This window comes from Mytilus californianus, unplaced genomic scaffold, assembly GCF_021869535.1.
Source record: "Mytilus californianus isolate M0D057914Y unplaced genomic scaffold, xbMytCali1.0.p SCAF_3, whole genome shotgun sequence".
Lineage (NCBI taxonomy): Eukaryota > Metazoa > Mollusca > Bivalvia > Mytilida > Mytilidae > Mytilus > Mytilus californianus.
Genome location: NW_026262679.1, coordinates 107623110 through 107648337, shown reverse-complemented (window position 1 = coordinate 107648337; position 25228 = coordinate 107623110). Strand labels below are relative to the sequence as shown.

General features: G+C 31.2%; 1 protein-coding gene across 9 annotated transcripts in view; it reads right to left on the bottom strand.

Moving 5' to 3' along the window:
• Nucleotides 1-22423, bottom strand: part of LOC127735722 (exocyst complex component 4-like) — a 58448-nt gene extending 36025 nt beyond the window's left edge. For 6 of the 9 annotated variants that reach the window (XM_052245991.1, XM_052245994.1, XM_052245992.1 and 3 more), the window contains exons 1-15: nucleotides 22279-22423; nucleotides 16423-16463; nucleotides 15504-15592; nucleotides 15238-15300; nucleotides 13635-13773; nucleotides 12732-12820; nucleotides 11148-11224; nucleotides 10573-10720; nucleotides 9883-10040; nucleotides 8315-8341; nucleotides 6594-6664; nucleotides 5865-6003; nucleotides 4382-4408; nucleotides 933-1004; nucleotides 434-565 (exon numbers count right to left, since the gene is read on the bottom strand). In XM_052245991.1, the coding sequence (XP_052101951.1) occupies nucleotides 434-565; nucleotides 933-1004; nucleotides 4382-4408; nucleotides 5865-6003; nucleotides 6594-6664; nucleotides 8315-8341; nucleotides 9883-10040; nucleotides 10573-10720; nucleotides 11148-11224; nucleotides 12732-12820; nucleotides 13635-13773; nucleotides 15238-15300; nucleotides 15504-15592; nucleotides 16423-16463; nucleotides 22279-22332 (1326 nt within the window). In that variant the 5' untranslated portion in view covers nucleotides 22333-22423. The remainder of the gene's footprint in view (nucleotides 1-433; nucleotides 566-932; nucleotides 1005-4381; nucleotides 4409-5864; nucleotides 6004-6593; nucleotides 6665-8314; nucleotides 8342-9882; nucleotides 10041-10572; nucleotides 10721-11147; nucleotides 11225-12731; nucleotides 12821-13634; nucleotides 13774-15237; nucleotides 15301-15503; nucleotides 15593-16422; nucleotides 16464-22278) is intronic. The other 3 variants (XM_052245998.1, XM_052245997.1, XM_052246000.1) reach the window with 3 other exon arrangements.
• Between the last annotated feature and the right edge of the window lie 2805 nt (nucleotides 22424-25228).

Here is a 25228-nt window from a genome sequence, read left to right as displayed (position 1 = left end):
TATCCTTCATATTATGGATAGTGGATTGTTCCTTTGGTTAAGAGGTAAGGATTGTTAGGTATTTGTGTAAGTACACATGATTATTTAGGTATTTGTGTAAGTACACATGATTATTTAGGTATGTGTGTAAGTACACATGATTATTTAGGTATGTGTGTAAGTACACATGATTATTTATCTTTAAGTACCTAGGTAAATCTTGAAACTTGACAAATCTTTCCTTTTTTGTTGAATGTTTTCTGGTTGCCTACATAGACATAGGGATTGCCCTGTTGCCACTGACTGTGCACCAGTGTTAAATAACCATGCCACCAATAGCTTAAATTTATAAACAATGTACTCTGTCTGGTATTGAAGTTCAATTATAAGAAATTCAAACCCCCACACACTATGTGTACACATTTTATATCACTTTTAAGTCATCTGATAGTACCTTTTTTGATTTGGTTGGCTTTTTCTTACTGAAGTAGGAGTTTATGTCTGTACTTGGTTCATCAAAACTTGTGGGAGCTCTTTGTCTGGATGACGTCTGTACATCTAAATATTCTCTCAGAACTAATTCAAGCTATGAAAAAAAAAATGCAGTTAATGTAACTTATTTGAATCTGTATGATTAACTAGATAATCTTTATTATTCGCCTTGTAAAATTCAAGCTGTACCTATTTTTAAACTTCATATCAGAAAACTACTGTCTTTTGGTCTTTAAACAAAGTTGTCTTATTGACAATCATACCTCATCTCCTAAGTTTTATATTATATTGAACAGAACAGCTTCATCGTGTTCCAAGGTGGATGAGGCAAAAATTTGGCACTCTTATTGACAATTACAATAGCACATTAAAAAAAAAGTGTTTGTATGTCAACCTCATAAAAACAAGAAAAGAGGATACAATTTTGTCTATTCATAATTAATTTCAATAAGAATACTTACAACTGCTTGTATTTTGGACCAAACATCATTCATATCATATAACAATTCATTTCTAATTGGTACACCTGACACCTGTGTAAAATAAATGTTTGAGTAAAGTTTCTCAATAAAGCTCTACAAAATTTAAAACCTAATAGGTGTACTGTATTAAGAAGTTTATGATTTTTGTCCATAACAAATGCATTGTGACAGAAAAGGTTTATGTCTAACAGCAAGATAGATGCTTTAATCAAATTTCAAGTTATAAAGAAAGAAAAACATGTCCTTTGGCAATCAGTGTGAAATCTTTATTAGTAACATGGTTGACTGTTGGGTATGTAGTCAATCTAATGTACCGGTATTATTATTTTTTTTTAAACATGATAAATTTTCTTTTTTTGTAGCATTTTAACCTTACAAGTCAGAGAAATAAAAATAATATCCTATTTTTCCTAATGAATGTTCCTATTAAGTCAATGGTTCTTGCAAGCATGATTTAGTGAAAACTAGAATATGTGGCTATATAAGAGACATTCTAGTAGATGGCGCATAACCAACCCTGGTAAACAGGCCTAGGAAGTTAATGAGGGATGATTTTGAAAATATATCAGACTGTAAAGCATGCTCACATTAAGCTTTATAACAAATTTCAGAAAGTTTTGATTCATAGTTGCTGTGAAAAATGCAACAAAAATTTCATACATGGCCATCAATATGCGTAAGAATATATAAGTTTTCGGTAAATAGGTTGTTGATCATCACTGAATGTGAAAACCTTCATTGACTAATACTATTGTTTCCCCATAAAGGTTAATTTGGTGTGACCTAATAAGTTACTTAAATAATTCTTTTTCATAAATTAGATTTACAAAATAAAATATATTATACTTATTATACTATATAGGTAACATTCCTTATATAGAACAACCATAGTTCACATTAAACAATGCATTGAAAGCACTGAGCCTACATTGCCAACAGTCAATTTGATAAACAAGAGGCTCTCAAGAGCCTGAATCGCTCACCTGTATTTCAGAGGAGAAGATTTTTAAATGTTAGCAAACTTGATGAACAAATTGTGTAAAATTGTCTTTAAAGGGCACTCCTTAAGGGGTCAATTGACAATTTTGGTCATATTAACTTTTTTGTAGATCTTACTTTGCTGAACATTATTGCTGCTTACAGTTTATATATATATATAATAATATTCAAAATAATAACAAAATACTGCAAAATTTTGTTAAAAAACTACCAATTCGGTGGCAGCAACCCAACAATGGGTTGTTCAATTCGTCTGATAATTTCAGGGCCGATAGATCTTGACCAATTTAACAATTTTACCCCATGTCACATTTGCTCTAAAAGATTTAGTTTTTGAGATATAAGCCAAAAACTGCATTTGACGCTTATGTTCTATTTTTAGCCATGGTGGCCATGTTTGTCTATGGATACAAACTTCGGATACAATTTATAAACAAGATACCCTAAGGAACATTTAGTTAAAGTTTGAAGGTAATTGGCCCAGTAGTTTCAGAGGAGAAGATTTTTAAATGTTAGCAAACTTGATGAACAAATTGTGTAAAATTGTCTTTAAAGGGCAATAACTCCTTAAGGGGTCAATTGACAATTATGGTCATATTAACTTTTTTGTAGATCATACTTTGCTGAACATTATTGCTGCTTACAGTTTATATATATCTATAATAATATTCAAAATAATAACAAAAAACTGCAAAATTTTGTTAAAACTAACAATTCGGTGGCAGCAACCCAACAATGGGTTGTTCAATTCGTCTGAAAATTTCAGAGCTGATAGATCTTGACCAACTGAACAATTTTACCGCTTATCAGATTTGCTCTAAAAGCTTTAGTTTTTGAGATATGAGCCAAAAACTGCATTTGACCCCTATGTTCTATTTTTAGCCATGGCGGCCATGTTTGTCAATGGATCAAAACTTCGGATAAAACTAATAAACTAGATACCCTAAGGAACATTTAGTTAAAGTTTGAAGGTATTTGGCCCAGTAGTTTCAGAGGAGAAGTTTTTTGAAATCGTTTACGACGACAGACGACGACGACGGAAGCCAAGTGATGGCATAAGCTCACATGGGGCCCTTTGGGCCCCGGTGAGCTAAAAATGGACAAGATGCAAATTGCTAATTAATTCTATAAATGTTTCAAATGACAATGTCATAATGGTAATATACATAGTGATGAAACAGAATTTCTATAAACATGAAAAAGTTTCCAAAATTAGTTAAATTCTGTACACAAGAATATAAGTGACATTCATTGTTCAGACATGCCTCCGGGTGCGGGAATTTCTCGCTGCATTGAAGACCTGTTGGTGGCCTTCTGCTGTTGTCTGTTCTGTGGTCGGGTTGTTGTCTCTTTGACACATTCCCCATTTCCATTCTCAATTTTACTTTTAATACATGATGATTATCACAATAAAGTGTGTTTTACAAAGTCACAATCAAATGAATATGTTTTAAGTGAGAAGAAAAAATATAAGAGGATAAAGTTCTTTATGGTCCCATTTATTAGAAAAGACACGACATATAATAATTCAACATGCAAAAATATAATGCTGTTTAAAAACAAAATGAAACAACATAAGTTGAAAAAGCATATATAACTATACAGTCAGTTAGTTATAGGATCCTTATTGCCCAGTGAAAGCAAAAATTGTTGACTACATTTTTTGTTCAGCTGCTGATTGTAAAATAGGTCAAAAGAAAAAATGCTATATTTCTGGTTAATGGAACCCCCCTTTTATTTGACTATTAATCAATTTTATGTTGATTGCAGAATTAGAGATATCAGTTTATGTGCTGATCATCCTGTTGTGGATCAGTTTTTGCAACTTTAAGCAACGATAGAATATCAATGCTTCAGTTAGAACATTAATTATTTTACAGTTCTTCAACTTATTTTACTGTGCACTTTATACTTGCATTTCCATATAAAATGTGCTAAAATAGACAGCAACGACCGAATGCATATAAAATGAAGAGCTTCAAGCTGATTCTTTAGATCTAAATATACCATGTATACAGTTAACATGGAATATGTCATGAGGGGTATTTTCATTTATTTTGGGATCATAAATATAGTTTTGATTATTTCACCCCACACAAAATACTTGTCCAATGAAGTTATAAATAACCCCTGCAAAAGTTTCCTTGTTTTAGTACTAGTGTTCCATACTTCCACATAAAATGTACTCCACTTGAAACAAAAAAGGGGGATTCAATTGAACATCCCTATCCATTGTCATTTGTAACCAGAAAGACAGCATTACTACCTAATTAGAGTCTTTTGTATAAATACATCAAGGATATGTGTAAATATAAATATTGATGAAAAACAACTGTTTTCAAAAAGGTAGAAAGTAAATAAACAAGAAAACAAAAACAACATATAAGGATACAAAATCATAATACAAACAGCAAGATCCCAATACACACCTCATCTACGGTCTCCTCTGGTGTCGGCTTAAATAGTAAATACCAAACGTGTCATTTTTATAACATTCATGTCAGCTTCATGTGTGTGGATATCTACTTTTTGAGTCAAAATTTTGATTTATAAAAAGATTTGGCTAAAAACAACCATAAGCTCTACTGTGCATGTAGTTTCATATGATTATTTCATATGCCTGTACTGCTCTAAAGGATTTTGTAGAACCCAGGTAATACAATATCAGGCTTTACAAAATATAATATACATATCAAACCTGTTGAAGAAACATGGTGCAAGGAATCTTACTTATTTAAAGAAGAAAAATCTAAAAATTGCCAACCATTTTAAAGGTTTTTTCAAGGAGTGAAGAAAATGCTCAATGATTAGTTTATTTCTTATTTGGATAAGAATATACCTGAACAGTTCTCATATAAAAAGAATGATGGCAAAGGCAACCAATGAAAAATAATAACAAAAGATCTCATAGCTTTTTAGACTAACAAAAGTTTTGATCAGCCATTTACTTTCAACTATTTTGAGGGAAGGGTTTTTGTATTTTGTCAGTTTTAAACTTTTAACAACAATTTCGAGAGATTGATTCACAGACCATCTGCATTTTGATTTGTCATAAATGTATATGAAATATACTTCCTTATACTGTAAACCAATTTATTTTTTAGGAATATTTTATATATCATTTAAACCTTAAAAAAGCCTACTATGGGACGATTTAATTTTGCATTTTTTAAGATTGTTAATGTATTCCTTTAATAAAATACCCAAGTGACTTTTTCATAAAAAGCAATATTCCCATTTTTTAAATGGTATCAGAGCAAATCTTATATTTCAATCCTTTTACCTCATTTCATGTATTGGTTTTCTTACAATTACAGCACCTTTTAAAGACTTTTTCAATATGTAAAACATTTTTCCATTACATCAAATTGTCATATTCATTCTAATACTAAGTCAACTAGTTTGTCCATCTAAGGAATTTTATTGCTGAAATGAGAAAACTCTCTAAACTGAGTTTTCTAAAATAAATAAAAGAACAGAGTTCCAATGTCCCCCGGGTTGCACATATTTTATATTTCTTAGATGCTCAGAATTTTGAAATAAAACATGCAGAACAATTAGCAAAATAGCAAAGAATTGTTTAATGACTCAAGAGGATTAAATAACTTTCAAAATGGCAAAAAATCCAAAAAAAAAAATGAAATTTACAAACAATTAACTAATTTGTTTATCAGTTTACTTAGGTGTCTACCATGTCGTAAGAATTGGATGGATTTTAAGAAATTTCTTCAAATTGTAAAGAATGAAGAAATCAAATGTATATTTTTGCTTTTTTTTAAGTTAAAAAAAGTGACATAAAAAGCTGCAACAAATGTTTGGCCAAAATAAAGAAGAAATAGCTGACAAGTAAGAGAAATCACTGATTTGTTAAAATAAAGGAATAAATACGTGTTAAAAGAAACTTGTACTTACTATAATTCTCTGTAAGTTACGAAGAACAATCTTATGCATTGTGGCAACATTTCTGAATTGGTGAAATACATTTTCTAGAAGTTCCAATAAAAATCTTGGTTGATTCTGACTAGATAAAGACTCTCCTGGTTGTGCATAACTGCAAGGATAAGATTATACAGTAAAAGTAAACTTTTTTGCTAGAAATTACTACATTACTTATTTTGTTAGAGTAAAAATGTTGACTATACTATAATTATAATCTTTTTTATGTTCATTGAAGACTTCAGGCACCATTCCATTTAGTTTTCAGTGATATAATTTCATATCTGTTCTCTATAAATTCTCACCACCTACTACCAGAGTTATACAAAATGAAATGGTCTTGATTAAAAGTAATTTTATCACAAACCTGTCAATCAAAACATACAATTAGGCTTCTCTGACAATTTTTTTTATACTTCACTGATTTAAAAGATGGAGTTGAGACAACACCATATGTAAATTAAAACTAGTCTAAATAAACTCTGAAAATGACTTGATGAATACATACATATGTTAAAGTCTCATTTCATCCTTTATTTTAACTTTTTTGGGGTCAAACGTCAGATAACAATAGTACTTACCAGTATTTCAAATTGCAATTATTTCTTACAAATCACACTTTTAAATTTACCCAACAAGTTTTGTTATTTGACAGATATTTTTTCAACATTGCTCAAGAGTCCTCTAAAAACTAATGAAACTTACCTGTCAACAACCTGTTGAGATGTTCTTGCTACAATGGCCGATAATTCTGGTTCTATCTTTGACTTTATACCCTGTCATATAAATCATGCAAAAACACTTATTACCTTTATAAAATAAGTCAACACATATTGATTATTGATTTCTAAGAATAATTGCCAGCAAACAGAAACTAAACGGTTCTAAACAGTACAACAGTCATCATTAAAAAAAAATGGCCATCACCAAAACTAATTTCAAAATCATGTGTTAAAATATGATGTTATATCTCCTTTTATTCACACCAAGGGCACTCCATACTTCCCTTTTCCACTTCAATGAAGCTGAGTGAAAAGAAGGCCAATAAGAAGTGTTTTTGTGGTTTGGAAAAACTATGTTCATAACAAATAATATTTCCAACACATTTGTCTTCTCAGGATAATTTAGGGGTACTTAAATGGTGAGCATACTATTTCTAATCTAGGCTAGCAAAACAAAATGCTAAATAACACAATCTCTTAACTATTACTTATAAAATTTCAATATGACAGAAGTTTCCATATCCAAATCATACTTTTTTACATTCTAGTGTGCCTGACAATTAGGAGTATTTTCATGAGGTAAGAGTATTTTTAATGCACTTTTCTTGCTTTAAACTAACAACTTTTCACCAGGTAATAGGCTAAAATGTTGAACAGTTGATAACTTTTGAGATGACTTCAAACTGTATCTTGGGGAAAACATTTATGCATTATTATTGTGAAAGGGCAAAACTTGGATCATCAACCAAACTAACATACCGGTATGCAAGAAATGATTCTCTCTATATTTTTTAGTATATGATATAACTTAGACAAATCTGTATTTCAGAATTTATGTGAAATTGAAATTTTATCATTTACAGAGCAGACTAGTATTTATTGAAAAGCTACCTGTGCAATCTAAACCTGGAACAAATATGATTGATTAAACAACACAATAATTCCTAAGTGAGTATATAGGTCATGAGTGAATGAAATGTGTTCTTATGCCAAACAAATTTTAAAAAATATTACAATTGGAATCAAATGGGAGTTATTTATAAATATATTAATATTTTCTACATTTCAGTGTTATGGTGATCGTGTTGCCCTTGATAACAGGGCTTATTACTGACAGTTAAATGTGAAATAAATTTAGTAACTTCACTCAGATAAATGCAGGATTTCTCTCACAGATAAATCATGATATTTCACTTGTATTTTTATATTAGTATTCACCACTAACAAAGTTTAAGTAATAAATAATTTTCGTTAAAACAATTACATGTACTACTGTGTGAAAATTAGGAAATATAATTAATAAAATTTATATTGTGTTAAAGGGGGTAGAGTGTGAAATTCAGAAAAATCATTATTTCACTTTATATTTTAGCCATAAATGACAGCTTTATATTCACTACTATTTTGAAAATATTTACTCAATATAGGTAATATTTCAATCATTAATAAGCAAAAAAAGCAAGTAAATTGTAAAGACAGTCATTACAGTTTTACTTGATATTTTAATCATTGGCATTGTTATAACACAGAGAACTGAAATAATTCCTAAATATTAACATTTTCTAAACCAAAGAAAGAAAATCATTAAAACATCAACTAGATAATTAACAGAATGAATTTTATCAACATTAAAAACACTTCAAAATCTTGCAAAAGATGTGAAATTGCAATGCTCAAAAACACAGCCCTTAAACCATTTCTTACCAGTGGATCCTTCATTTTCTTATTCCTCTACATTAAAAAATAATGATAAATTACAGATCATTACTTAATTTACAATGTTAAGATTAACAAGCATTCTGTGAGTATTGCATGGCAATACATAGTCCCCTACCGGTTACAAATTCATTGTAATGGAACGAAATTCTAACTTGATCTATAACTTGTCATGGTGTAAACTACATGAAAATATCAAGTCAAAATCTTCAAGCATGATGAAAAAAACTGTTGAAAACTGATTATTTAAGTGAATTTTCTATGTCCAAAGACCATAACTCTGCACAAAATTATCAGACTGGAACAAAATTCCAACTTGATCTGTAACTTGTCATGATAAAACTATATACTAATTATCAAATCAATATCTTCAAGAATGACAAACAAACCTACCACTAAATTCTTCAAACAATTTACCAAAGAAAAGGAAAAAAAATCCAAAATGTCATTTTGTCTTTTAAAAATCTTTAAAAAAAAAATGAGCTATTTCCCTTTGAACAGAAATCTAATAATTAATAAGTATTTCATCAAAAATTTAATTCTAGGGAAAGGGCTTTAACTGAACAAAGAGAAAAGCTAAAATCGTGAAAATTGAACTTGACCTGAAACTTGTCATGATAAATCAATAAACCAAATATCAAATCAATATCTTCAAGCAAAAACAAAAAAAAGTCTGGAAAACTGATTTGCCCGACTGACAGATGGACAGACAGACAGACACATGGACGGACGGAGTGCAAACCTATAGTCTCCATCGACTTCATCAGTAGGGGACTAAAAAAACAGCAAAAAATGGGCCAAACAATGGGTTACACAATTTTCTTCCAAGATCCTGTATACTAAAATTCTTCTTATACCATATCATTTCCAGAATTAAATATGAGTGTTTGGATTTGAAAACCAAAAATTTATTAAAATTGTTCACAACCATATACTTTTTATTAAGCCTACCTTCCAAAATTATCTCCATTACCCACCAACCCAAACATCATATAATATTCATTATAAAACAAAAATAGTTTTTTCCATTCTATATTGAAACTTTTATCAAAAGACCACTTTTATTTCAAGTCATATATATTAGGGTTATTTGACGTTATCTTATGAAAGCATATCACCATATTTAACAATTTATACCAGCAAACCATCCTAAAATATACCCTAATTGTATCTACTTTTTAATGAGCAATCTGTAGTTGGTAAGATCACAGATATAAGTACCAAATGAAACCACACATTCTGAAGACCTTGAAAAAAAACTTATCCAAGTTAATCATTGTTAATGTAGACACTTTTTAAAACTTTTTTATTTGGCTTTTTTTTTCAAATATTGTGCTAAACAGTTTCTTTTTCATCTTTTCTTTTTCAAAGTAAGTTTTTCTTATACCTTTGCAGAATCTGTAGGAACAGACAATGATTAAACTGAAAGGGAAGACCAATGAATTAGGTTGACAAGTTTGACAGACAATTTTACGTTATTTATTCATTCTTATATTACATTTTTTGTGGTAAAATTCAAAATTTCACTTTTTCTGTCTTAAGGTTAGTATGTATACCTCAGCAGAATCTGGAATTTTTCTAAGGACAAACAATGCTTCAACTAAAACTGCAATGAAATGTGCAGGATTTTCCTCTGGGTTTCCATTCAAATCTTCTTTTATTTCCTTATTTAAATCCATCATTTCTGGAGGTTTCAGCATTTCTGTATTTGGCTCTAGAAATATTTCAAACATTTATGTTGAACTTGTCATAGAATAAAATTATTGATCTTTTCAACAGATAATTTTCCATTGCAGTAATTTGAATTAGAGCAATTTCTCTTTGGCTGCTATGTTGGAGTATAACAAGCTCAAAATCCTTCATAAATCAATCAAATTCAACTTGTTAGAAAAAGTAGTTTTCTAAACAGTTTTCATTTGTTTAAGCCCTGTATAAATTATCACTACTATCTAGGATCATTTGTCAGACTTGCTTAGTCAAATAAAAAAATCAACCAGTTAACCCTCACACAAGGTGGCAAAGGGAAATAACTTCAACTCAAATAAAGTCAATGGCAAACTATCTATATATTAAAGTAAAAACAATATTTGATTAAAGAAGGTCAACAATCACTGTTGCATGACTTACTGCACTTAAATACTGTAGTGTAAAAAGATCAAAATATGTAATCTTTTATTTTATATATTTGATATCATTGTTAAAAATTGCCTTATTCAATAAAAAAGGACAATTATTGCACTACTAACTTGTCTGCTTGCATTCTGGGTCAGATAACTGCTTTGTTAGATTACTTCCTCTTCTGTATGATGAAGAACGTTTTAATGAAGCAGACTGATCAGGAACTGCTGCATAAATCTGTTTGTTCAATTCCTCTATCAAAGTCTCATGAAGTTGCTAAAGATGCAGAAATTTGTAATTATCAAAGGGTTAAGTAGTTAGACCATTGTACATGATATTCTTTACTATAAAGTAAATGTCCACTTTTATGTAATCATCATCTTTACTTTTTTTTTTATAAATAAATAAATAAAATTGATTTTGTAAAACAGAAAATGAAAGGCGATGGATGTGATAAACATAGCATGGTCACACGAAACTTGATAAGAAATCTCAAGATACTCTGATTCCTATTTCCTGAGAAAAATGCGACGAAAATTTCATGGTTCTACAGAAAAAGAGGATAAGCAGTATACCCCTCCCTTGGATCTGGAATATAAGTTTACCCTAACAATGAAGTTTGAGTTCAGTAAGTAAGTAACTTATCTTGTTTCTTCAATGCTTAGGTAACATTACTATTAGCATAAGATATTTATAAACTTACTTCATTACGAGCAATCAGTTCAGCTTTCAGATCTCTAAGAGCATCAATCCCAGCTAATGGCTTCTCTAATTTAGCAACTAAAAAAGATTGTGATCTACATTTTGACTAGATGAAACATATCTTGAAATTATAAAAAACACATGTTTTTTTAGTACTTAATAAATGGAATAAAAAATAGTTCAAACCATTCAAGTCATTAACCTAAATAGCATACCCTTTTTAAAGAATAAGACAATATCTAAATAGAGAAAATTATTTAAGCTGGCTTTATCTTAGAATTCTATTACATGTATATATGATATTAACACATCTCTTATCTGGGTTGTTTTTTGTTTGTTTTTGTTTGTTTTGTTTTGTTTTTTTTATTTTTTTGTTTTTGTTTTTTTTTTTTTTTGGGGGGGGGGGGGGGGGGTTGTTAATGTTAAAAATCTCTGGATAGCCTGTTTTAAAACCAACAGCTGTTCATGAGTCCTTGACAAGTTATATATCATATTACTGAATTGAGTGAAATCTGCCAATTTGGAAATGATCAAAACTCTTTTTCTTTCATTTCTATATCCTCAATTACATTTTTTCCTTTTTTCCTTTAGCCTTACATTCACTTGTCTTCTTTTATAGTCAAATGTTTCAATTGTTTGCTTCAAATCAAACCAGTTCTTAACAGCCTCTGTCATCAGTGATCATTTCAAGTGTGGAAGGTCATAGGTTTTATCCCTGGCTATGTCAAACAAAAGACTTAAGAATTGGTATTTGCTGCTTCTCAGCCAAGCACACATCATTTAAGAGTAAGAGCAAATACTAAAAGGCTCAGAGTCAGAATAATGTGTCCAGGGAGGGTGACATGTCTATCTGTGGACTGTTAACTTGTGAGTGAGCAGAGTGAGCATGTTAAAAATCCTGCTTGTCATGTTGGTCTAGTACAAAGCAGGGTTCATTATTGATATCCCATTAATATGTTCTCATCCTGAATATACATTTAATTTGCCACTGGACATTAAACTGCCACCCATCATCATCAAACCAGTTCCTATTTAATCCAACAAGTGACAACCCCTCTCGTCTCTCAGTGCTTTAGTTCTGTCCTGAAGCTCAAGTCCTCGTTTTTTCCCCTGATTAGCCTAAAAAATTACTGATTAGGTTATAGAATAATCTAAACCTTCAATAAAAACCTCAGTGGATATGAATGAAAGGAAATGAGGGGTATATGTCTATGATACAGCAATGCAATAACAAAAATACTCAAAGACATCTAGAAGTCAACATACCATCTATAACAAAAGACAAATGTCTATTGCTTGTATGTAATGCCAATCTTTAAATCAATCATTTCTAAAAAAAGTTGTAAATAAATTTAACAGAGACCAACAGAGATCAATAATAAAGACTCAACTCTTAACTAAAAGTACAAAAAAAAAACAAGACGCGCAACTAAAGCAACCACTGACAAGGTTCCGGAAGAACAGGTAAATGGAAATGTAGGAAGGTTAAGCAAACTTTGAGTCATATTGGCTTGATCAGATATTTTACACAATGACAGTGTTCCCTTGTTCTTCTTTTATCCTATGTACAAAACATTTTATTTACCTGCATTTACTAGTAGGTCTGTAGCGTGCAAGTAATGCTTACTGATAATAAAATTATCTAACTTTACTGGTACCTCTTTAATAAGTTCCCTGAAAGCAAAAAAATTACATGCAAAGTTAAGTTTAGTGAATTATCATTATCTTACAATAGATTATTGTACTTTTTATGTAAACACCTAAGTCAGCAGCTCTTTTCTAAAAAATAAACTGTTGAGTGTTGACACAGAGACATGTCTCGCCTGTATGTTATTTTGATTGTTTTATAAAAAATCAGTGTTAAAGCTAGAAATTGACAAATGAGAAAATCTGTGATTGAAACTTGGCCTTCAGACCTCAGAATACCAAGGCTATTTTCTGTGATTTCAAAACTGTTCAAACCTTTAATCTTCTTAAATTATCTGTCTTGTTAATGATTATATACACAATATATAGAATATTAGCGTGAACATTGCTTTAAAGGTAAAGAGAAAAATAATCAAAAGTAAAACAGTAAGTCTGAAAAAATGAGCCTTAGAAACTTTCCTTTAGATGGTTCTGGTCAAAACCTGGATAAATGCTCTTATTCTGTTTATCCATAATGTCATTGTCAAAAATGGCATCATGGTAATATTGTCAATTCTAATATAAAGTTCTACGAATGAACAATGACGTAAGAATATCAGGATTCTACGGGAAAATGCAAGAATGTGAAACATGAAAATCTTCAAAACATGGAAATTCAGTTTTCTTTGTCTTTTATATTAAAAGTGTGTTTTATTACAGGAACAGCAAATATTTGCAAGTCCCCATGAATCATTTCTTAATTTTTGCTCATTACTGTGATTAGACAATATTATCAATAGGAAGACAGAATGGGTCAACTTTTCATTAAGTTACTGATAAAGTCTCAGTGAAGGAAACTTACACCTGATCTAATAAAGCTACCATAGCTTTGTGTTCAACTCCTTCAATCCATAATCTTCTCAGTTCATCTCTCTTACAATGTAACAATGTCTTACAACTACTTAAATCTTCTCTAATCTTTGTTATTCTCTCCCTTGAATCTGGAAAATAAACAAAACAAAACTGCAGAAACGGATTCAAAAATTTTTACTTTTATTTCTAGACAAGAGATCATGTTTATCAAAGCAAACATTTTCCATTTTCGGGAAGAAATTAAACATACAGGGTGATGCACACATACAACAGCCAGAAGCTATTGATCATGTTCTCTCATCTAACACAAATTGGAAAATATTTCGAAATAATTAAGTAGGCAGGACTACTTGTATCAATTATGGACTACATATTACCTAAAATTACTAGGTAATTTGGACAAACACTAAGGGACTGTCAGTCTTTTACTTTTTAAAAATATTTGCCTGAAAACTAATGACAGAAAACAAAATGTTCCTACAAAGCCTATAATATCAGTTCTCTTCATGAAACATTTAAATTATTGTAGTGTGTGTCAAAACTATTTTAAGATTTTTCAGCCACTGGCCTTCTCTGTTATCCCTGAAAAGTGTCCATAGTGTTATGTTTCAAAATTATATCAATAAATAAATTTAAAAAGTTGTATCATTCTAAAACTGGCGACGTACATTTGCAACAATTTGAATTTTGATAGGTATTACATTTGTGCCAACAAATGGTATTACGTTTGCTCGAATTTACCTGTAATTTACCTGAGTTTTTGTCTGTGTTTATATTCTGAGAATATCCTGAACTAAATGATTTATTTGTTTAAAATCAATAATATTGACAGATAATTTATATAATCAAAGAAGTCTTTCTTCGTTCATATAAACATTAAAAAGCACTTCATGTATCAGTATGTCAAATAGCAAAGTTTTAAATAAAATACAGTTTGTCTTTCCTGGAAAGGAACATTCTAAGTACATGAAGTATAAAAACCTTATTCTGAAATAAAACACTGTATGTTATCTTGATGGGAGCAATATACAAGTCAGTTCTTGCTGTTAAAAGACTCTGGGCCATTATGGGTATGTTTTTGTGCTTCCATTTGGAACAGTTCATGTTTTGGCAGAATTATAGACTTACTGGTGACGTAATTTTCAACTATGTAGTTGGCAAATAGTTTAAGGCTTTCATTCTCAGTAGCATTTGACATTAAATCATCTACACAACTGCCCTAAACTTTCACGCTGGAAGGACTGACAATCACAAATACTGGCTGTGTTAAAACCACTTTTCTATTTCAGTTGACAAATTTTTAATCATTTTTTTATTAGAAAATTTAATTAATTCGAGCAAATGTAGAAACTTTTCAACAGGTAAATTTGTGCAAACGTAATGCATTTTGTCGCGCAAAAATGGAAAATTGTTCAAGCAAACCATGTAAATGTAACGCGCCAACTAAAACATGTAAAAGGCTACAAATACAGGCTTTATCATATATCACAGGTACTGTACTTGTCAGAAAAGTAACAAGCTATATATGGGTAAAGATAACTTGCTTTTCCTGATTCATTCTGTAAATAAAATGTATCCAAAAGTATGCTTACCATTTATACATTTGCTCATCCTACTAAAATCTTGTGTAACTTTGGTAAGATCTTCATAGTGTGCTGAAAACGTGAAAAAAAGTTGCAAATGAGAACTTACTACACATTTTAATATAAGCATTTTTTTTTAATTTAATATAAAACCTACTTTTTTCCATGATGCTATAAACCCACAAAACAAAGACTGGTTTTCTTTAAAGTAAAGTAATACTATCATTCATCAGATAATAATTACTAATTTTATTTTATAAATTAAATATCCATACCTGTAACTAATTCTCCCAATTTCTTGTCACTCTGTTTGTATGCTTTGTCAATTCTTGCCTTTTCTTTTTCTCTTTGTTCAAAATCGGCACTGAAAAAAGAGACCTGACATGTGAAAAATGTACAGGTATATTAAAGTTAACATAATTATATAATTCTCTTAAATTCATTAAATTCAACAGTGACGCACATTGTATGATCATAAATCTTTATGTTCTTAGTAATTATCAACGCTTATGATTATACATATTTAAGATTCTTTCATAAATTTCTGCTAGAAATATAAATCTACTTGCATCTTATTTATTAAACATGCATGATGGGTCTGTGGGCCAGAGGCAATCAGTTGCATTAACACATACTAAAAACTTAACAAAAAGAACTCTTAGATTGGTACTATGTGCTTTTTGTCTTTTTGTTAAGTGTTCTTATTATTAGCATTGACCTGATGAGTCAAACCCCTTACAACTGATTTTTACAGTTTCTTATGTTGTGTTGTTACAACACTGTCCCAGGAAAGGGACCAAACATATTTAACCACTCCAAATTCTTTGTGTGCCTGCCCAAAGCCAAGAGCCTATAATCCAGTAATTGTCGTTGGTTGATTTCTGAAATAATTGTTTTCCATTTATTGTTTTAGTCTTATTCAATCTATTGTATTTCTTATTCTCTATGTGAAATACAGCTAACTTCAAAATGGAAATTATATCAGAGCATTGGTTAGATACATGTATCTATTATTTCTATTTTGTGTTTTTGAAAATATTACCATGAAAGCATTATTGTCTGAATCTGTGCATTGAAAATTGTTCAAACATATCATAAGAATGAGTTAATAAAATTACAATCCAAGTTATCTGGTAATGATCATTAAGCACCCAATGGTATTTTACTCTTAGTATAAAAATGTTCAGTACTTACCTGTGAGAGAGTGTTCTTACAATTCTCATCAAAAATTCAGACTGAAAAAAGTGACATTAAATTAATTTTAATTGGTGCAAAGAATTGATAGTGATGATAGTGAAATTCATAATTCATTGACATGAAAACATTTTTACATCAGATTTACAATTACCATATATTTTATTCTAAAAATGGATCAAAGATTAAAATGGCTGGATTGCACAGATTTTTCATAAACAATGTAGAATCATGGTGCATATTGAACATTAAAAATATCAATGAATATGGAAATACAAAATGAAAAAATGTGAACAAATCTTTAAACAACTTCATAATGGAAGGTTAACAACCTAAATAGGTTTTCAAACTCTCTTTGAAGTTCCAAAGATCTCCGTTAAAAACAAGAGTAATTAATCAATCATTGGTAGTCATGTTCAGTAAATTGATGGAAATAAATTGAATTTCTCAGAATATAAAATTAACGCTTTGACTGATTTTACTGATGCTGATCTCTTTTGTCTGATTAAATTTTCAGGTCTATTACAATTGTTTCCTTACTCGTCTTCCTGGTTCAAACCACTCTTGTGCACACTCAATTTTAAAATTTAGCCACAACATGCAAACAAAATTAGTTTCCTCTGTAGCAAACCACTGCAGTACTGTTGGCTTAGTGAAGAGTTATTTTTATCTATGTCATTTATTAGGAACTGATGCATTTGTATAATGTAATACAAATGTAAATGACAGAATTTTGCACTTGTGTTGATGCTATTTTTGTTAAATGTTAATGACATATTTGGTGATAAGTTGACAACTCATTGAAATATTCCCACTTGCACAATTACATCCGTTTCCAATCTTATTCTCTAAAAAATCCAGAGTTCTTGAAAAGTGGTGGTCCAAAGGTTTTGACCACCAAAATTTGGAAAGGACAAACACAATTCTGGTATTTTGCAATAGAAATAATAGAGGACAAGCAGAAATTCTTCAAGAACCACCAGGGAAAAAAGGTTTTGGGAACTCTCAAGGATCTAATCTCAATACTATAGTCTTTTCTATAGATCTATATCAGCATTATTGTACATGTACTATATAAAATAGAGGTTTATGGTAATATCTATTGGTTCTCTGGTTCTTATCGAGTTCTGTGGAGTTTCCGCAAAAAATGATGGTATTGCTTATCATCAAGGAGGTTATTTTATGAGAAGGAGAGAAGACGATAATTACACATAAAATGTTACCGCCTTTTCTGTAAGTGGGTGTTAATTAGTTGAGATCGACTTGGTCGCAGTGGGAGACTGTGTCCTAATTACACATCCGAGTAAGAACGGAAACAACCGAAGTGTTATAAACCGTTCGAGATTCTACAAAATAAGCCTGAGATCATGGCTCAATTCTCGACAGTATATACATCTTCCTTACGAAAAGTGAAGGTTTGGCCAGGGTCCCAGGCTATGAAAAAATACACACCGGATCTTTTCTGTTGACGTATTTCAGTCATCATTTAATTTGATCATGGTTGCCGATTTATTTATAAGAGATGCCTAAGTGTTGGGACTCGAAAAAGAATTTGATCTAGAAATAATCTGCATCTGCAAGACGAACGACTCAACCAACCTGAATTGCTCTGTAAATGATGTATATATAAGGAATTAAAATTTAAAACAAAATATTAACAAAATGTGCAGGAAAAATGTCCGTAAATAAAGATAAGGCACGCTTTCCTGTCATGGTATTCTTATTAACAAATTGACGTATTTTCCTTTTTTTTTTAAATATTACAACCGTGCATGGCCTGAAAAGAGTATTGATTAAGAAGAAATCTACAAATACCATGTGTAGTGTCCAGGGGAAAAACATTTAGAGAGGTACCAATCTACATGACTGGCAATCCTAGTATCAATGTACAAAATGTATGTGTAAATTTTCTGACATTTTACTGCTTTATTAAGCCAATGAAGTACTGGTTTCAACAAAATCTTAATTAAACTCAGTGTATGACAAGGTATTGATTTGGTGTGGTCACAATTTTCCTTATCACATTTCCTAATTTTTCTTCTTTTTTTTTTATTCCTTTGCTTTCAGTGAGAGCCCGTCAATTTAAAGGGAACCAACATTAAAATTTTAAAAAATAAAATGAACCAATGCAAAAACATTTAATTTTTGTGAAAAAAAACTGCCATGTCCTGATGTCTACAGCATTCCACTCGGAGATTGTAACTTTTTGGTGGTTCTCGTATAAATCCTCTACATGTATTTCAATATTAAAAAATATCGCCCCAGTCACAACCGAAACGGTTATTTTAACAAATGTACCTCACATATTCCTTTTCGAGGATATAACCTACCATTTCCCATTTCCAGGAGCCAACATGGGAAGTGAAAATCTAAGCGCCAATGCCTATATATCTACAGCCTAACGCCATGAGAATCAAACTTTTCGCTGGCTTTGATAAATTTCTCTTCGTTTCAATTACAAATATTCCCTCCGGTCGCAACCGGTCACTGTCACGAAAGTACCTCACATTTTCTTCTATTTTCTATGATATTACCTACCAATTGTCATGGGCAGCGCCATACAGGTGAAGCGAAAATCTTTGTTTAAAGCAAGGTGTGGTTCAATAGAAATTGCAGTCTTATACTTCTTTAAACCCTCATAACTTCGTCATTTCTTAGTCGTTTTTCATCGTAGTTCGACGATATACTTTCGAATTTCTCCTCAAATGATATTGCACAATAAAAACATATTTAAACTGATTTGAATTCATGGTAATGATAATTACACCTGTATTTTAATGACCCAGTCACCGATTACAACCACGTGACATTAGCGATTCTACTAATCACACAGACTGTTCACGGTAACAGCCTGGTACATCAGATGGACATATCAAGTGGATGATAAACATGTCGGTCTCTTTAAATTTTTATCATTTTCCTCTGATTGAATTGCTATCCTGGGGATGCTAATTTTATATCAAGCAGAGTGTTCACTCTCCTTCTCATATATATGTTACCTCCTTGTTATCATGTAGGCTTTCATGTCGATCCGCCCCCAAGTTGATCCGGCCAACTTTGATCTGTCCCAGGCCAAAATTAAAATTAAGTTTGTTTCCCCTTACCCGACCGACCCTCTAAAAATCTGCCGACTGAAATAATTTTTTTCGAAAATCACGTTGTTGTTTTTTTGTTTTTTTTTCGTTTCGCTCAAAAGTTCGTTTTTTTAATTTCGTTTCCTTGAATGGTCCGTATTTTCAACATTCCGCGAAATCATTGTCGCCCGTGTGTTTGCAGCAAAGGGTAAACAACGTATGCAAGGATACTGAAATTGGAATGGAATAATGTTTTAAATAAATGCATCCGAGCAATCTTAACTACTCTTCCATTCTAGCTACGCCTCCAATAACAAAATGCGTAGCGAGAATGGCCGAGTAGTTACGATTGCGCATCCGAGCTCACCCTTGAGCTTAAATGTTAGGCCTGGTGTTTCTGTCGTGTTTGTGGTAAATCCCTGAGTTCGCCTTTATCAGTGGTTGACTCAATAAGTTGTATATTGGCGTGCTATTTATGCTATTTTGTTTCATTTCGTATGTGATATTATACCATACACTAGTTGTCTTTGGATAAAATAGTAGTTTTTTTTTTCGAGCTCAGTATCATATTGTGTTGTGAAAAGTCGAGATGACTATACCAGCTAAATTATGCTTTGATAAAAGTTCTTGTAAGTTCTTATGTCTTTTATAAGCTATAATGGGCTGATGATTAAATATGGTCACACATTCAGGGTTTTGTGAAATAAGATGCCAGTGTTTCATTATTATATTTTTAGTTTCTGTATAGATGGGTTGAATTTTGTTAACATTACTAGCGGTTGCTCCCATTTCGATGGGCTATGTGTTAGCAAGTTTTCCCTTTCTGTATTTTGTGTTTGATAAAAAAAATCGTTGATTTCAGATATTTGATATCCTTGTTTGAGCTTCTTACTGTTTTTAAAGATCAGTTTTGCTGCTTGTGTTTCTGAGATACCTCAATACTTCACCCTTGATAAATCCTTTCAATGAAAACACTTTTTGGGTGTGAGCAGTGTCTGTGCAGATATTGATATGTTTCAGTTGGTTTGATATTGGTTTTAATGTCTTGTATCATACTATGCCTTCGTTAAAGAATCTTTCTCCTTTGTATAATTATGACAGTGTCTAAGAATATTGTTTCATTACAGGAAAATTCGTAGGTGAACTTCAACTAAAAATGTATCATTATCATTTTGTTTCTCTGTGTTGAAAGAATTGTAAAATGTGTTCAAGAATTAACAAACATTGTAAGGTCTGCTAACTCAGCGAATACTGATCCGCACATAGACACACCCAAGGTTTCATGGTAAAGTTTATTGTTAAAAATAAATTCATAGTTTTCTAGAATAAGCCTTAATAGGCGTAGTCATACTCGCTTGGATCACGGTTTGTGGCTTCTAGTATTTCCTTAAATGAAAAACAAGTGTACATATTTTTTGCATCAAATGTTACTAGGTAGCAGTCTCGTTGGGGTTTTATATTTTCAATTGAATTATAAACTATAAGAAAAATATAGAACCGTGTCTCAATTTATATGTGGTCTACTATAAGTCACAAAGACATTGATATTTACAAACATTTTCTAGTCTGAAATTGTAAGGTCTTCTAGTCATGCATATTACGTTATACAGTATGTTGTTTTAGTATCAATAAAGTTCAATTTGTTGTTTTTCTGTGTTTTCCTGTGTGTTAGATATATTTCAGGGATTTTCTCTAAAAAAAAAAAAAAAGCCTACCTACCTACCCACTTCCAAAATGTTGGGTAGGGTAAGGGGAAACAAAGATATTTTTAATTGCGGCCCCAAGTTGTTCCGGCCCAAGTCAGATTTGGCCGATATTTACCGTAAAGTCAATCTGGCCCCAATTTAAAAAAAAATATTTAACAAGGGATAAAAGTTATATATATTTGACTTGTAGTTAATATATTCTAATGAATTTTATAAATTACAACAAAGGTGGACGATTACAAATTGTGCCTTTGTCACATATTTAAGTATATGTATTTGAATATTTGTTTTAAATAAGAAGTTATCAAGAATACTGGATATATGCATAATTATACTCAAAACTTTAGTTAGTTCAATCATTAGTCAACATTATCAGCATTTTTCATATGACTTTGATCTTAATAATCTATTCTGCAATTGGTGTAATTAACACAAGTTGGTTACATACAGGTTGATCACCAAGCTAATGCATGCTAACTTTTTCTTTTAAAAGTTATAAAAACTACTCAAATTGAGAAATATTGTTTGATTTGCCGAATCCCTTCCATAAATAGTTACTAATCTTTTGTATCGATCATCAATACTGTTTCCTAAAAAAATATTCCTCTGATCAGCGAAATTTACACAACTTTTTTATGTGCAAATTGCCACTTATCCTGATCATATAAGTGTGCTTCATAACACTCTCTGACTTTTATAATAACTAATCATTATGTGATAATGGGCTGAATCGACTGGGTGCCGATAGACTTTGGGCAGATTGACTTAGGGCCGATCGACTTGGGGCTGGAACGACCTGATACCATCAGGTATAACCTACAAAGGCTACATGTATCCTGGTTCCCCTTCCTGAAACCCTGCACCTACAATGTACCTCTGAAAACCAATAACACTAGGGATCTTAACAGGTAGCACCTGACTCATATCATAACAGGTCTAAAAAGTTATATAAGTTGCTCAAGTTTGTCTACTATACTCAGAATATTTTGAGGTGTAAACACAGCCATAATTTTTCCCAAATGTTATCAGGTTATGGAAACCTGAATAAACCATTGTATATAAACGTAATAACATACCGTTTCCCTTCCTTTAGAAGATGGAGAAGTTGTTATTCTTTCTGTTTCGTCCATGGTTTATAAATAATTCAAAAACATAAGTAAAACAAGAGGATTTTAGGAGAAAGAAATATATGTGTTTCTGGTTCAATCTTCCGATTACAATTTCTTCCCTCTAACCTGAAGAGGTAAGCAGACCGTCTGCATGGGTGCGTTCGAAATTACGATTAGGTTTAATAAGTAATAGATTTTCTTAAATAAAAAAGTGTCAACATGTTCTTCCAGGAAAGTATTTTTATCTGAAGTAAATTTACTAACTTCTTGAATAAATAGGAACAATGTGCTGAAATTGAATGAAAATGTGGTAAATATCAATGAGACCATAGCAGGCATATATGCAAATAAAGTTCCCTGACTGAGCATAGATATAATAGCCATAGCTATGGCTATTATATCTATGCCTGAAGTCACAAACAACTTCGGATCCCCACTTGAAGCTCTAGATCCACTACTGACGCAATAATTTATTGAATAATAATAATTGTGTCCACGTTCTTTTTGTTATAATGAATAAAAAATATTGAGAAATGTTGGGGGTAGGGGGACGTGACAGTTACATGTGAAATTTTCATGTGAAATTTTCATTTCTTTGGAAGGGGGACTTAAATTCATTTACCTTCTGTAAGGTGGGGATTCGAAAAAAAAATCCTAAGTTTCCTCCCATGTCCCCTCACCCTCCCCCCCCAATGAAAGAAAATGACCGGCAGTTCCATATTTGGTGCTAAAAAATCTTTTTAAAATATACTTTTATATACCTGGATCGTTTTCGCTTCGCTCTGAAGCCCCCACCCCGTATCATACATACACAACGCCCAGCAAGGTGAGTTATAAAAAATAACAATATTCTGTTAAAAAAATTATAAAAACGGGGGACCTAAGATATCCCTCGGTTTTTGGTGGGTACATGTATTCTTCCTGGAATGCACGTCGTTTCGTAACCTGGTCGTTTCGTACCTGGTCGATTCGTAACTACCTTGTTTTGTAACTGAGACGTTTCGTAACTACCTTGTTTTGTAACTGAGACGTTTCGTAACTTTTGTAATTATATATGGTTATAAAGTGTTAGTTTAAATTAATTAGTTTAAATGAAAAAGTTAAAGTTATTATTTAAAAATAATCAAATTGTTCATCTAATAATAACAATATTGTAATATTTTTAATTTAAAATTTTCTGAAATCTTTTTAATTATTGGCTAATTGGCTAATTGGTAATTACACTCGGTGACAGCTTTAATGGATTTATGACAACTAATGACAGGTAATAAAAAGTAATTACAGTAGGTGCAAAGTGATTAAGTAGATTAATGGCACACGACCTATGGCACACGACCTGAAAACAATAATTATTTTCTCCTTTTTTTTCACTTTTACATGCAATTACATAACCCTCCTCCTTTTCACCCGGGCTGGGGACCGGCGTTGGCGGAGTTAAATTTTTTTTTTTTTTTTTTTTTTTTTAGAACACTTTATCTTACTCTATTCTTTTTCCTGCACCCGTTTCAAACAGTCTTTATATTTCTATGTTGTGTTTTGTAGGCAGTTGTTTGTCTTTTCTGCGTTTTTATATTTGCCATTGCGTTGTCAGTTTGTCTTCGACTTATGAGTTTGAATATCCCTTTGATATCTTCCCCTCTCTACATGAATCTAACCAACTAACATATGTGTTCTATTATAGATTAATATGTATACGTATGCAATGTTTAAATAATTCTTTCTTTTCCTTTATACATGTCTTCTCATTGATTTATAAATATGCAATTTATATTGTGTCATCTTGTACACGTTGTGTCTGAGTTTTTTTATCATGTTTTTTGTTCGTCTGCAATATCGAATTTATATATAGAGGATCATAGAGCTAAGCGTTCTTTCTAGAAAATGAAAATTTATACCATATTTTTAGAAAACGAAAATTCAGTGTAAAATCGCTTTTCCGATAAGGGAGCTACCATTTGATTTTTATGGGGGGGGGGGGGGGAGGGGGGCTAGGATGAAATTTGAAAAAAGGCAGGACAGGAGTTTTGAGTAAAAAAAAGGCAGGATGAGCAACTTAGTGGCAAAAAAATAGACAGGATGACAATCTATGTAAAATGGTAGCTCCCTAAAGGTCATTGCGAACACATGGAAATCTAGTTAATTGCGGGAACCCCTGAGGGTTCGCGCATATTAATTAGTTAGAAATATAGTCTATGGAGGAATATTCGGAACCCTAATTATTGTAGCCTGGGATCCTGGCTCATTGCTTGACAGTAGACGAAGTATTAGATTGGGTCAGGATGCCAGGCTATAATTATTGTTCATTCGGAACATTTATATTTCTTATCTGTATTAGCTTCCTGCAATTAAGAGCGCCTCCATACGGATCATTTAAGATATCTAAAACTTGGCAATAAAGAACTTTACACAGATCGCTTAACCTCACTTATATGCTATATTGTAATAAGAGATATAGTTGATAATCTATATAAAAAATAGAAATAGATTCCCATACGAATAATTCTTAAAGAATAATAATGATTTAAAACATTGACACATGTACCTCAGTCTTTCAAAAATTCATTAAATTAATCTAGAAATAATTAATGAGGCATTGAGTAATGGTCAACTAGTAGGAGACATTAATTAATGTTCCTTACAACTGATCATCAATAAGTGTAACTCTACCAAGAGACGCATTGAGAGATTAAATGATCTAATATAAACTAGTATTACTGCGGAGGCGGTGTTAAAGGTTGTAAAACACTTAAAGTTAAAAAAAATCTGCTGGTTGTGATGGTATAACAAACGAAATGATTAGATTGTCATGTGATAAATTAGTTAAAACATATGTGTTAATTTTTAATTTGATATTTAAAAGTGGAATCTTAATTTCCTTCTATATGGAGAGAAAACATCATTAAGCCTAATAATAAGT